This window comes from Equus quagga, chromosome 1, assembly GCF_021613505.1.
Source record: "Equus quagga isolate Etosha38 chromosome 1, UCLA_HA_Equagga_1.0, whole genome shotgun sequence".
Classification (NCBI taxonomy): domain Eukaryota; kingdom Metazoa; phylum Chordata; class Mammalia; order Perissodactyla; family Equidae; genus Equus; species Equus quagga.
In genome coordinates, this window is record NC_060267.1 from 178,417,501 (window position 1) to 178,433,050 (window position 15,550).

General features: G+C 36.9%; 1 protein-coding gene across 3 annotated transcripts in view; it reads right to left on the bottom strand.

Moving 5' to 3' along the window:
* Positions 1–14,512, bottom strand: part of PLSCR4 (phospholipid scramblase 4) — a 44,152-nt gene extending 29,640 nt beyond the window's left edge. Inside the window, exons 1-2 of one of the 3 annotated variants that reach the window (XM_046638885.1) lie at positions 14,358–14,512; positions 14,009–14,095 (exon numbers count right to left, since the gene is read on the bottom strand). Coding sequence is in view for 1 of the 3 variants with exons in the window: in XM_046638877.1 (XP_046494833.1) it covers positions 14,009–14,252 (244 nt within the window). In the remaining 2 variants the exon portion in view is untranslated. The other 2 variants (XM_046638877.1, XM_046638893.1) reach the window with 2 other exon arrangements.
* Positions 14,513–15,550: the final 1,038 nt, after the last annotated feature.

A 15,550-nucleotide genomic window follows, 5' to 3' on the forward strand; every position in this document is an offset into this window, starting at 1 on the left:
AGGATGGGGGCCGATCATGCCAGAATCATCCCCATGTGATTAAGAGGACTGGGGCTTTGAGCCACGTGATATGTGACTGATCCCCTGAGCTCTGGGGAGATGAAGGAGGCTGGAGAGTCAGTCCAACCACTCAGCCAATGATTCTAGTAACCACGCCTATGTAACGAAACCCAATAAAAACTCTGCCACCGAGGTTTGAGTGAGCTTCTGATTGGTGAACACATCAACATGTTGGGAGGGTGACACATCCAGACTCCACAGGGAGGAGACATGAAAGTTCTGAATTCCAGATCTTACCAGACCTCACCCGATGTGTCTCTTCATTTGGCTAGTCCTGATTTGTATCCTTTGTAAGAAAACTTTAATCATAAATGTAGCACTTTCCAGAGTTCTGTGAGTCATTCTAGCAAATGATCAAACCTGAGGGGGTGATGGGAACACCTGAATTTGTAGCCAGTTGCTCAGATGTGTGGGTGGCCTGGAGACCCCCAAACTTACGGCTGGCATCTTAAATGAAAGCAGTCTTAGTGGGGAGTCTGTGCTAACTCTGGGTGCTTAGCATCAGAACCAAATTATAATTAGTTTGTTAGAAAAGCTGCTAAACTATTACAAACACACACATATATGTGCTATGTATATACATATGATTACAAAAGTAATATATCATCACTTGTAAAAAATCAAAAACTGAAGTATAAAGAAATGAACATAATGGGCCAGCCCCCTGGCCTAGTGGTTAAGTTTCACGTACTCTGCTTTGGTGGCCCAGCTTCAGATCCCAGGCATGGACCTACAGCACTCATCAGCAGCCATGTTGTGGCAGCAACTCACATACAAAATAGAGGAAGACTGGCAACAGATGTTAGCTCGGGGTGAATCTCGCTGAGCAAAAAAAAAAAAAGGAACATAATGCTTAAACCAATCTTGCCAAAATAACTACTATTAAAATGTTGGTGAATGTCCTGTGTGTGTGTATGTGTGTTTATGTTTATCTTTCTGTGTGTATGTATGGGGATTTTATAATAAATATGATCAGAAATATTGTGAAACTAATATATATTTGTTTAAATGTAAGGTACCAATGACCGAACTTTAACTTACTCAATCTATTCCATTTGCTTACATCTTTTTGGTATTATAATTAATATTATAAAATTTCCTCTTCCATAAATATTTATACATACCTCTGGCTATTCCCTTATGATAAAATAATTTACGATGGATTCATGTTCTATAGGAGAACTTTTTACAATTTAAAATTTGGGAACATTTTGCCAAATTATTTTCTTTGTAGCAAGGCTCCTTCATTTTAAACCTAAATCATATGTGAGGGACCATATCAGTATTAAATTTATCTCCCTTTAATCTTTGCCAACTTGCTAAATGAAAATTTCCTTTTGTATAACCATGCCATTAAATATAATTCTTAATTCCTTAAATATTAAAAATAATACTGTGCTTCCTGAAAGAGAAACTTTGATATGGTGGCTTCATAGATTTTAAAGAATCGCTAATGCAAAAATATTACAAAACAGCAGGTACTCAGTACTGTACGGAAGGAATTTTTATTAACACATTCAGAGGATTGTTGATCCCTCCTTTTTAAGTGACCCTTTAAAAACCTGTTGTTAGTTAAAACATATAAAACTTTTATTCACCTCTTCAAATTAAGGAAGACAAAGACAAATGGAAATTTAATGGCTGCCTACGGAGACAGCCCCCAAACTGGAGGTTTAAAAGTAACAGATGCATTATGTTTCTATTTAGCTTGCCTGTGGATTCTGGATTGAATATGAAAATCTCTAGGTTACTACTGTCTGAAAGAGAGAAAATCCAAATTAACACCATGTTCAGGGGCAGCCTCTGTGAAATCACCGCTAATGGCCACACTAGTTCCAGTCAGATTTGATAGCAACATCCAGAAACGTGGCCTCTGGTCCTTCCCAAATCCTAAACATTAGGGTTTAACTAGATTTTTGCAGTAAACTCAGTGGACTGACTATGTGTCCCTTTGTTTCCTTTCCTTTTTAAATTTCTTAGCTTTACATTAATGGATAAAAAAAGGCTGGAATGCCCAAGAACTGATAATCATTTTTATGGTCACTGTATCAAACCAGAATCTGATGTCCCATTATTGATGATCCCTTTTTATCTTAACAAAAACACTTTGAAAACATCTTCATAGGCAATTTACAAATACTAATTTAATAAAAAACTTTATAAAAGAGGTACTGTAACAGAAGTGGAAACTAAGGCACAGAGAAGTTATTTAAAGGGTTTTGCACAGCTAGTGAGAAGTATGGCCAGGGTTTGGCCTGGCAGTCTGGTCCCCTTGAGACGACAAAATGTTGCAGCTGCACTTGTGCCTGTCTCACATCCATTGCAGCCACCTGCCTTTCAGCCACACCAGAACTCTTCAATATCTACCGCTGAAGCAGGGTGGAGTGGAAAAAGAATAGAAAAATAAATACAATTTAATGAGCCACTTTTCCTTGACTCCGTAAAACACAGCAATTCTGGTGATAGACTTGATGGAATCAAAAAGCAGAAACAACTAGCTCAAATACGCTTCTCTCTGAATATGAAATTCATTTCATAATTGGGTGGGTCTGGTCTTTGAAATGTTCTTATAGTAAAGGTGATACCTTTATATTTACCCATCTATTTTGGCTCAGTGAAAGATTTGTGGATTATAAATACACTAATTCATAGGTGACATTACTTTGGATAACGTTAGCTGTACACCAAATCAGTTTATGTATTCTAGTAAATGTGACGAGGTAGGTAAAGAATTCCTTCCACAAAAAATTCTGAAGCAAGATTTCTCATGACACAAACAGAGATCGTGAAGAAGATGCTTTTCATGGGCTTCCCTGGGAAACTGGCCCAGGAGGAGATCATGTTTATGAAATGGAGTTCTGGGGTCTTGGCTGTTGTCCTGTGGCCCAATAGACGCGCTGGACCAAAAAAACCCCCCAGGCTTCTGGCTTGGAGGTGATGCCCCTGGTGGAGAGAGAGTGGAGAAGAGGAGGTAGGGCAGTGGAGAGCGAGCCCCCTGGTAAGGAAGCTTACAGAGAGTAGGGAGAGAGAGAAAATTAGCAGCAGTTACAAGAGAAAGCAGTTTTGAAGAGGTAAGACCCTTAAAGAAGATTAAATTTCAGTGGAAGCCCCAACTAGAAGGTAAGCTTCCCTAAAGAAAGAGATTTTTAACTTTTTTTCCCATTCATAGCATAAATATTGTTTAAATGAAGCTTTTCACTGTGTAAAGTCGGACGCTATAGCCTTCAAGAAAATTTACACTAAAAGCCTGAATTATTCTTCTATGTCTCTTGGTGTATTTTTCTTTCCTCTGAATAATAACTCCCTACACATTCTGGATCTTGACAGACCACAGGATTAACACACTTTACATGTATCAGTTTCTCTGAAAAAAGGGAGGCTGTGTATTCTAAATACGTTTAGAATAAAATTAAGTTAAATTAAATTTCTTTATTTAAAAGCTTTTTGGTAGTTGATTCACATGGAGATACTTCCCTTGAATTTGCACGTTTTTGGCACTTTTGCATTAGTCTATATTATTACATTGTTCTGCTCATAATATAAATTATAAAATGTAATTCTGTTGACCACATACTAACTCTACAACCCTGCTGTATAGAGGCAACTGAATGTGTTAAATTATTTATGTATAATATACTACTTACCTATATTTTATACTACAGATTCACATATATTTATATGATATACAGTCATGCAACCCATAACAATGTTTTGGTCAGTGATGGACCACATATACAGCAGTGGTCCTATAAAATTAGCACCATAGAGCCTCGGTGTGTAGCAGGCTGTACCATCTAGGTTTGTGTAACTAGACTCTATGATGTTTGCACAATGAAGAAATCACCTAATGACGCATTTCTTAGAACGTATACACATCATTAAGTGACACATGACTATACAGGGGAATAATATGAACTACCATATGCTAAACATTAGATAAACTACACGAAATGGGAAAATTACCAAAAAGACATGAATTACCAAAACTGACTGAAGAAGAAATAGAAAACCTGAATAGAGTCCTAATAAGAGATTGAGTTAGTTATCAAAAAACTTCCCACAGAAAGCCCAGGCACAGATGACTTCACTGGGGGTTCTACTAAACACTTAATAATAAAAACCAATCCTTCACAAATTCTTCTAAAAGTAAGAGTGAACATACCCCAACTCATTCTACGAGTCACTATGAGCCTGATATCAAAATCACACAAAGACATCACAAGAAAAGAAAGCTACAGTAATACCACTTATGAATATAGACACTAAACTAGGAAACTGAATCTGGCAACATATAAAAAAGATTATACACCATGACTAAGCAGGATTTATAAACACCCATATAAAACATTGGTTTAACATACAAAAATCAATGAGTGATTTAACAACAAAATAGAGATCAAAACCCACAAAATCAGCTCAATAGACTCAGAAAAAGTATTTGACAGAATTCAATACCTTTTCATGATAAAAAAAAAATGCTGTTCAACAACCTAGAAGTAGAATGAAACTTCCTTAAGCTGATAAAAGGCACCTATAAAGTGCCCCACAGCTAACATCATACTCAATGGAGAAAGACTGAATGCTTTCCCCCAAGACCAAAAGCAAGATAAGAACATCCACTGTCACCACATTTATTCCATTGTATTGGAGGTTCTAGCCAGGGCAATAAGGTCAGAAAAAAGAAATAAAAGGCATCCATCTAGACTGAAAATGAAGAAATGTGACATATCTTGTACATAGAAGTTTCCAAAAAATCCACTAAAAACTATTAGAACTAATAAACAGATTCAGCAATGTGGCAGGACACAAAAATCAATATCCAAAAATCAATTCTATACACTGGCAATGAACAATACAAACAAATCACTTCTGTTTACAATAGTATCAAAAAGAATAGAATACCTAGAAATAAATTTAACAAAACTTATACATTATACTTTGTACACTGAGTTTGTGTACTTTGTAGTGATACATTGAAAACTATAAAACAATGTTGAAAGAAATTAAAGAGTTAAATAAGAGGAAAGACATCCCAAGCTCATAGATCAGACAACTTAATATTAAGATAGCAATTCTCCCCAGATTGATCTACAGATTCAGTGTAATCCCTATCAAAATGCAAGTTGCCTTTTTCTAGAAATTGACAAGCTAAACATAAATTCATATGGAAACAAAAGGAAACCATAATAGTCAAAACAATTTTGAAAACAAAGAACAAAGATGGACAACTCATACTTCCTGATTTCAAAATTTACTGCAAAGACCAAATAGACCGGTGGGACAGAATTGGGTGCCAAGACCATTCAGTGAGGAAGGAATAGTGTTTTCAACAAATGGTGCCAGAAAAACTGTATCTCCACATACAAAAGAATGAATTTGGACCCCTACAACATCCCATGCAAAATAATGAAGTCAAAATGGACCATACATCTAAGTGTAAAAGCTAAAACTAAGAAATCTTAGAAGGAAACAGGAGTATATCTTCATGACCTTGGGTTTGGCAATGGTTTCACAGATATGGCACCAACAGCATAAGCAACATAAAAAGAAATCAGTAAATTGGACTTCATCAAAATTAAAAAAGTTTGTGGTTCAAAGGATACCATCAAGAAAATGAAAAAATAACCCACAGAATGGGATAAAATATTTGCAAATCATATATTTGGTAAAGAACTCTTATCCAAAATATAGAAAGAGTGCTCAGAACTTAATAATAAAGACAACCCAATTGAAAAATAGCCAAAAAGATCTGAACACTTCTCCAAAGAAGATATACGAATGGTCAATAAGGACACAAAAAGATTCTCAACATCATTGGTCATTAAAGGCATGCAAATCAAAACTACAGTTAGTTACTTTGCACACCTACTAGGATAGCTATAATCAAAAAGACAATACCAACTGATAGCAAATAGATGGTGATATTGAAACCCTCATACACTGCTGGTGACAATGTAAAATGTCGCAGCTGTTCTGGAAAACAGTCTGGCAGTTCTGTGAAAGGTTAAATATAGAGTTTAATATGATTAATAAGATTAAACATATGACCTAGAGATCTATTCTTACAACCTCACAAAAAATGTGTTCATAGCAGCATTGCTCAAAATAGCCAAAAAGCAGAAACAATTCAAATGTCCACCAACTGATGAATGGATAAATTTCAAAATACAATATATCACTACAATGGAATATTATCCAGCCATAAAAGGTAATGAAGTAGTAATACATGCTACAACCTGGAGGAACCTTGAAAACGTTAACTAAGTGAAAGAAGTCAGTCACAAAAGACCATATAGTGTATGATTCCATTTATATGAACTAACTAGAACAGGCAAGTCTGTAAAGACATAAAGTAGATGAGTGGTTGCAAGGGGCTGGAGGAAGAGTGGCAGGAATGGAGAATGACTGCTATTGGGCATGGGTTTCTTTTTGGAATTATGAAAATGTTCTAATATTAGATTGTGGTGATAGCCGCAAAACTGTGAATACAGTAAAAATCAATAAAATTTAAATGGGTGAATTTTATAATATGGCAATTATATCTCAAAAGTTCTTAAAAGAAAGAAAGCTGGATATAAATATTCCACAAGTAGACTTCAGAACAAAGAAAATTACCAGACATAAGAGGGACATCTCTTAAAAGTGGGAGTCAGTAAACTAACAAGACATAGCAATAGTAAATGTGATTGTACCTAACAATGGAGCTTCAAAATACATGAAGCAAAAGCTGACAGAATTGAAAGGAGAAACAGACAAGCACACAATCGTAGTTGGAGACTTGAACACTTCCTCTTTCCGTAATCTATAAAACCAGTAGAGAGAAAATCAGCAATGATACTAAAGAACTAAAACACCATCATCAACCAACACTGCCAGTTGTCACCCAACATCAGAATACCCATTCTTTTCAACACATGGAACCTTCACTAGGACAGACCATACTCTGCATCATAAAAAAAAAAAATCTTTAAAAACTATAAAGAATTAAAATCAAAGTGCATTCTCTAACCATAACGTAATGTAGCTAGGAATCACCAACTGAAGAATAACAGGAAAATCTCCAACCACTTAGAAATTACACAACACGCTTCTAAATAATCCATAGTCAAAAAGAATGTATCAAGAAAAATAAGAAAATACTTTGAAATGAATGGCAAAGATAGGTCATAAATGTGGTGAACTCTCCAGAAGTAGGTATGTTTTCCAAGGATCTTAGAAACTCAAAGGAATTCACAGAGCAATTTCTCCCGAGCCTGACCTCATATACCGGATTCCAACTACAGATAATGTAACTCCGTTGTATAGCTGAAATATTACGGATACCATCTTGTATTCTCTACTTGCCAACTAACTGATTTATGTTGTCCATTTAAATTTAGAGAACCACTAAAAAATATTAATAGATGATTTCTTTCTCCTCTTAAAAAATGTGATAGCACCACGGCAAGATGATCAGTCAACAGCTTCCTGTGACTTAGCTACTGCAACGATCGTATATTAGAGTCCAAGTGCCTGGGGTCAATTCTTCTCACAAAGATGAATTCTGCTCCAAAACATTGCACACACAGTTTAGGTTAAGCACTTTGCACATGTATCACAAACAAATAACATCATGAGCCCAGAAAAATCCATTTCATCGCCTCTCAATAAAGTCATCACCCGTTTTAATACATCTTATTATTCCTTGGATAAGGGCCTGCCACTGACATCAGAACCCAGTCAGGAAGAAAATATATATATTTTTAAGTATAGGAATTAAATATATTTTCTACGGTGCACATTTAAGTTTTCAAATATAGAAACATATAATATTTACGTACATATTATAAACAACTAAGAAAATTATTCCAAAAATCTGGGACATGATCAAATTTTATTTTCCTATTGGGAAAACATCTTTAGAAACTTTTATGAGTATATAAACCTCCCACATTAAAACAATACGGAAACAATTCAGAAAATAAAATTGAAGTAAAAATTAACACCTTTCCTAGCCAAATCTGAAAGGGATGTTCTGTGTAGATTTTTAAATTGGATCAAGTTGTTAAGGATATTTTTAAAATAGATAAATATTCTTAGACTACAACATTAAAGCAAGTGTTTGTTTTTTTAACTCTTGTCAAAATGCTATTCGAAGGTACTTGACACAGTAGAAATTTTTAAAACAATGATTAATAGGATTTGGAATGTTTCTACAAGGATTTTCCAAACATTAGCTCACCATTTGATGTTACTATTTCCAAAATGAATGCAGATATTCCTTTGCCTTCTTAAACGCTCTGATATTGTCAAGAATATTTAAGAAAGTCAATTTGCTAAATATATTACTGAATAATATGGTTCAGTTAGTTTTCGTGACAGTGTAAAAATTACAAAATTGTCACACTGAAACTGAAGAAAAACTATGCAAATATTTCATAACAGCTTCAGTCACACACAACACATACAGACAAGTATGTGTTAAGTACACAAGGATGTGAGCTTGAACAAACTGATTTCCAAAGTTCCTTCCTCCACAAAAATTCTGTAGCTCAGCAATCAAGTAAAATGATTCTCCCGGAGAAGGGAGGTGAGTGTACAAAAGAAATTCGGAGCTATTCCAAATATGCCTTTGATCATCTCAGACCAGGTGACGCTGATGCTGCTGGCTCAGGGTCACACTTTGAGAACCCCTAATCGAGAGGACTTCTTTCTCTTCTTGAAACCATTTCCCAAGTGATTTTGAAATACCCCTCACAACCCCCCCACACAAGGTCAGTTACAGATCTATGACATCCCTTCCCCATTCAAATAAAAATCCACCTCCTAAAGGAATCACACTTAACAAACTCCATTAAATCTTCAATTTATTAATACAATACCTATCTAAATTTTTCCTGAAACTTCATTTGTGAGCCCTAGTAAATTTCCTGCAAGGTTCAAAAGAAATCCAAAATCTGCTGTAAGATTTTTGTTTTGTGATACATTCTCATTTTCATAGAAGGAATATAGGATGTAAACCATAGCAATTGTAAACTACACAAATAACTAGCACCACAGTTAAAAAGTATGTTTTAGTGAAACATCATAAAATCATATTCATTTACAAAATAAGGTCACAGATAGCTCTGTAAAAATCACTAAAATGCTTATAATAACTTGCATAATTATAATGTAGTCTTGTTTTTAAAAAGTATTTAAAACCTAGAGAGAATATGCTAACACATAAAAACATTTCCTCTTTAAATTTTCTAGAAAAATGTAAAATAGATTTTATAATCTGAATAGAAAAAAAGGAATAAAAAAAATAGAACTAACAAGCTACCCTCTGGTGAATCTACAACTAAGGAGACCTCGGGTTCACCAAAGATGAAGGGTTTTACACACCCTTCTCTTTATAGACTTTAGCCAAAATCTTGGCTCCCGTGGTATATGGTGTCGATTTGTTTTATGGGTTTCTTGGTTACTAGGGAAATGGATAATTGAGGGGGGTCAGGATGAATGAATGAAAGCCCAATGATTGTGAAGGATTCAGTCATTCCCATTCCACATCTCGGCAACTTCACAAATTGCCATCACATGGGCTGGAATTAAGAAACTATCCTACTCAAAAACCAATCACAGAGGCTTGCGCTAACAGGATAAACGTAGGCCTGTTACTTGGGGATGAAACACGTAGTAGAAATGTCCCAGGGAAACGCAGACTCTTTCATTAGAACTCGACGTGGAATATACATTTATTTAATTATATCTTTGCATGAAATCAATCCTACAAGAAACTTGAGAGAAACTGTGATTAATTTTCACCACGAACAAATGAAAATGCTGGCAAAATCTGATCAATTTATATTGCTATATTTTTATAATCCGTATAAACGTATTTCTTACTTTAGTCACACCATCATTCCTTCCAAACAAAAGGCTTATGGTAGGCTAGTTCCTTCTTTTTAGCGAATGTTAAGATCCTGGAGGTTGGTTATTTGGCTTTATTTTAAAATGAGAATGAGATTAAATGGGAGCAAACTGACAGCCACAGTTCATAGATAACTTTTATTAAACAGACTAAATTAGTTTAAATTGTTTCAAGAGAATATCAGGTCTCCCCATTATAGTTTTCAAGGGGGAAATATTTTTGTCACCTAGAGTACAAAAAATATCAGAAGAAGGGGCGGGCCCCGTGGCCAAGTGGTCAAGTTCACCCACTCTGCTTCCGTGGCCCGGGGGTTCGCTGATTGGGATCCTGGGCACAGACATGGCACCACTTATCAGGCCACGCTGAGGTGGCGTCCCACACAGCAGAACTAGAAGGACCCACAACTAGAATATACAACTATATACTGGGGGGCTTTGGGGAAAAGAAGAAGAAAAAAAAGATTGGCAACAGATGTTAGCTCAGGTGCCAATCTTTAAAAAAATGTATATACTCAAAAAAATATCAAAAGAAAACTGTTATAACAATGCTTATATGATACACTGAAGGAAACATTACTATATCAATTATCATACCTGGAAGATTACCAGATAATGTCTTATTGTGCCATTTTCTGGCTAGTTTTCTAATATTAAAAATTATAACTGGATGTCACATGACCTACAATTAAATCATTTTCATAAGAAAACCATACATTTATAAAAACAGATATTTTAAATTAAATGTTATCTGCAAACAATCACTGGAATAAATCAAGTAGTCAAGCAGCACATATATTTATACCTTGAGTAGTAAGAATTCCTCCTACTAGCTCCCCGTTTCCCATCTCCAAAGGCAACCACAGAGACTAGACTTTTTGCGTCTTCCAAGAGATTTTCTAAGCATACACAAACTAAAATATATGCATTTTAATACAAATGGAAGTCTTTTATACACCTTTCTGGATCTTGTTTTTTCATTTATTAAAATATCTTGATGTGATTACATTTCAGTTCATAGAACCTTATTCTTTTCAATGGCTGCACCACAATTTAACTGGCCACTTGATGAAAATTTAAATTGTTCCTCAACGTATGCTATGACAAACAATGCTGAAATAAACTCACACATACTTCTTTATGTACCTGTGTATTAAATTCCTGGAAGCAGAACTGGGTCAAAGTATTGTGCATTTTTATTGTGACATATGTTGTTAATCTGTACTCCAAAGAATTTGAATCAATTCACATACCAGACAAAAATGTGTTATATTCCTAATATGATGTTTTATGAAAATTTTTGGCATTGCCAATCTGAAAGGTAAGTACAGTTTAGTTTTATTTTCCATATCATATAATGAGGAAGTTGAGTAGTTTCTATTATGTTTAAAAGTCATTTGCATCACCATTTTTGTGAACTGTCTGTCATTTGTCCATTTTTCTGTTTGCTAGTTTATTTTCTTCTTGTGTTGTTCATATGAATAGTACTAGAATTTAAGATTTTTTTCCAAATTTGTCATTTATTTTTACTGCATCTCTCTCGTCCAGAAAGATGAGTACTATAAAGGTGAATTTTAGTACAATGCTGCTGAAATATAGAGTATGACTGTTCCTGCACTTGCTGTTTACCAAAAAGGTAACAGGTTGTGAAAAGTTAACAGTCAAAATCCTCCCATTGTGCGCCTACAAGAAGCATCATAGCAATCGAGACTAAGGAAAGAGATAAAGGAAGGGATTTTCAAAGGAAGAAGCTGAAAGACGATATTCTAAGAGAAAGTAAATGAAAAGAACAATATGGAAAGCTTTGTAAAAGAAAACATTTTTTCTACAGTGAATGACAATATATCTAGAAAGGAATTATTCTGCATAAATTACTAATTACATTCTCAGGATCTTTATTATTTATTATTTTTCCTATTATAATGTCACTTTTTCCTCATAAACATCACACATTATAGAACTATATCACAGAACATGAATATACATAATTCAGTCTATATTCTACATTATTTGCATACACTATATATTACATATAAATATATATAACATATATACTGTGTTTCAACTTGTTTTTTGCATTTCAACTTATAATATACCTTGAACGTATTTCCAAGTCAGGATATTTAGAGCTATCAAAATTCGTAAACTACATGTTATTTCACTTTCAGATGTACCATAAATTGTGCAACCAAATCCCGATCAATGGTTGTAGAATTGTTTGTTTTCTATATTACAAACAATCCTACTGTGACCATCTGGGACACATTTTTATTTGTACACTTAGGAGCATGATAAATTCCACTAAGTGGATGAATATTTGAAAAATTTAATAGCTATTACCATAAGAAAGTTTTACCAATACATTTCCAATAAGAGTTTGTTCTCTCATCATGTTATCAACAATACTGAGTATTATCAGACTTTCAAAATCAGTAAAATGGGCAAAAACTTTTTTTATTTTAATCGAATTTTTCTGATAATTAGTGTGGCTAAGTATACTGCTTATCATTTGCATTTCTTTTGCTTTGATGTGACTTTTTATCCTCAAATTGGAATGATTTTAAGTCATTAATGAGAGTTCTAAGCATATTAGTAAAATCAGCTCTTTTTCTGTTATAATTTCCCTGTTTGAAACTGTTTTTTGCATGGAAACGTTAATAAGAATCACATACTTAAATGGGCTCTTGGTTTTTCTCTCAATCTCAAAGATGCTTTCCCCACACGCCATGCTCACAAATATTCATTCAGGTTTTCTTCTTTTACTTTTAGGTTTCACACATTTAGACTTAAATTAGCATGTCATCTAGGTTACACTTGTGTGTTAAGAGCGAGGGAAAGTTCCAGTTTTATTATTACTTTCCCCAAATAAATTCCCGATTGTTCAAACATGATCAATTAAATGTTATTTCTTCCCCACCCCGATTTAAAATGTATGCTTATCAAATGTCAGCTTTCCTTTCACTCTTAAATCTGTCTCTTCAGTTTCACTGATTTATCTGGCAGTAGGTCTATTCCCTACTTAATTGCCTTTTAATCACTATAGCTTTATAATACCGTTTCTTATGTAATAAAGGCCCCATATATATGCACATTTTTCTTTTAATTGAAATATTCCTGGCAAGTGTTTGTTTTTCCATGAGCTAAACAGTTGCTTTAAAAACAAATCAGTTAGGAATCTATTCAATTTAAATCTTCTTTTAGAGAAATGATATTGTTATCTAGAAAACTGTTATGTAGTCTTTTTTGTTATTTTACCTATACATTCTTATATATATATATTTATTTTCATGTATCCCTGGAGTTTCATACGTATTTTTTAAATGTTTTTCAATTTTGTGTTATTTCACTCCAAATTGGTTTATTTTGGTCCATTGTATTTCCTACTTTATGTATATATCTACTGATATCTGTAAATTAGGGTTAGATGCAACTGGACATTTTACAGAATTCTATTACGAGATTTTCAGTTGTTTCCTGCAGACATTCAAGGTGTACAATCACATAATGTGCAAAAGTGATGTTTGTGCCTTTTTGTCTAGGCAGAATGTTAAGGTGCACTCCTGCCAAATGTCACTAGCCTATACAGTTCACAACAATGGCAGAGCGATGATGAGCATTCTTGACTTTTCCAAATTTAATGGAGGTAATGCTAGTGTTTCAAGATTAACCACAATAGTGAGACAGATAGATGGAGGTTATCTTTCTATTCCTAATGTACTGACACCCAATTTAAAATTTTGAATGTATATCCTTTTAAGTAGGTGGGAAATCGACCTTAGCGCATATCTCCAACTGGCGGCTACATTTTAAATATGCAACATAAAACTACAAACTCAAATCGCGGATCCTAAGAGAAGATAAACAAGACCAGAAAATAAATGAAGGAAAAAAATCTAAGCTTTGAAATATAAACGTTTTATTTTACAGAAACAATGCAAGGAGATCCCGAAACAAATTCTCTCCCGTCGGCCAGAATTGCTCCAGCGAGACCGGGCTCTCTCGCGGAAGCCCCGCCCCTCCGCCCGCCAAGCTGCAGAGAAGTGATCGGAAAGCCCTTTACCTGCGAGTCGGCCTGGCCCGAGTCCGGGGCAGCGGCGCGCGGCGACGCCGGCGAGAGACGCAGAGGAGCCGGTCACCCGGAACCTGCCTGCGGGACAGAGACGTGCGGGGTCGCCCTCGGCCCGCACAGCGCGCCCTCTTCCCGCGGGGGACGCCGGAGACGGGACCGGGCGACCCGGAGGCAGCCAGCTCGCCCCGGCACGACGCTGTTCGTGGGGAGCCGTGTCCCCCCCCACAGCCTCCATCCCGGCCCCTGCCGCCCACGTGAAGACCCAGGGCCCGACCCCCAGCCCCGGGCTGCAGACAGCTCGCTGCGCGCCCGCCGCGGCCCCCGCAACTGCGGCAACCACCTGAGGATGCGGCGCGCGGCCGGGCTGCGGGCCAGGACACCGCCCCCGGGGCCCCGCTCTCCGCCCGGCCGCCGTCCGCCCGGGGCCCGCGACGCCAGGCCTGGGGCCGAATTTCATCCGCGGGCTAGAGAGTGGGGAGGGGGCGGGGAAAGGAAGAGGAGGATTTTTCAAATTAAAAACAAACTGGAGCCCCGAGGGGCGGGGGCGGTGCGCGGCTGGGGGCGTGGCCCCTGCACCCCGGACACGCCCCCGACACGCCCCCGGGCCTCGGAGCAGCCGCCAGGGGGCCCGGGAGGGGGACTCCGCTGGAGTCAGCTTCTCAATAAACGAAGGGGCGCGGGAAGTGAAGAAAACCTCAAGTGATGTGCAGGAAAAGTTGAGGGCAGGTCGACGGTGGCCTCTCAGCAGAGCAAGGCCGGTCCTGGAGTCTGTGAGGGAGGGCTTTGCTGAGAGATCTGAGCAGGGAAGGGAGCCGAGGAGAGCCGTCTTCCGCAAGGGCCCTGTTGACTTGCATCCTCTCCCGCCCGCAGACCCTGGGCTTAGAGAGTTGGCCTTGGCCGTGCAGTGCCGGCTGGAAACGCTCAGGCTCGCCGCCCAGGCGTTTCTGTTTTCTTTTCCATGCATTGGAGCAGACCAATTTGATGTGGGAGGGAGGGACGCCAGGAAAGAGGGGAAAGGGGGCAGGGTCGCCTGTGTTTTCTGACACGGAGAAAAATGCCATTTGTGAATTGGCATTGTTAGGCACAAATGCTTTTTTTTAAACTAATGGGGTTCTCCTCCGTGGTCTATGGGGAGGAGCACAATTCACTGACCTGAACTGGGAGAATCTCAATGTTCCTGACCTTATAAAGAATCAAATTTACTGGACAGAAATAAATTAGATTAAGCTTGAAGGGTACTTGGCAGTGCTCCACTATGAGAGAAGTTTGGATAGAGAAGGCATATGGGAGTGGTCTGGAATTTTCCGTTTTCCTTTGTAGATGTTATTTGTTAGTATGCATGGGAGAATAGATTTTAAAGCTCCTATTGTATTTCTCAGTCGTAATTGTACAGGACATTACTCAAATACAGAAATAGTCTTGTGTTGAAAGCATAAAACAAAGAAACTAGTGCCAAAACTACAGCAAAATATAATACTATGTATTAGCTTTGTTTTAAATTCATGAGAGTCATTAAGAAATTATAGCTTATGA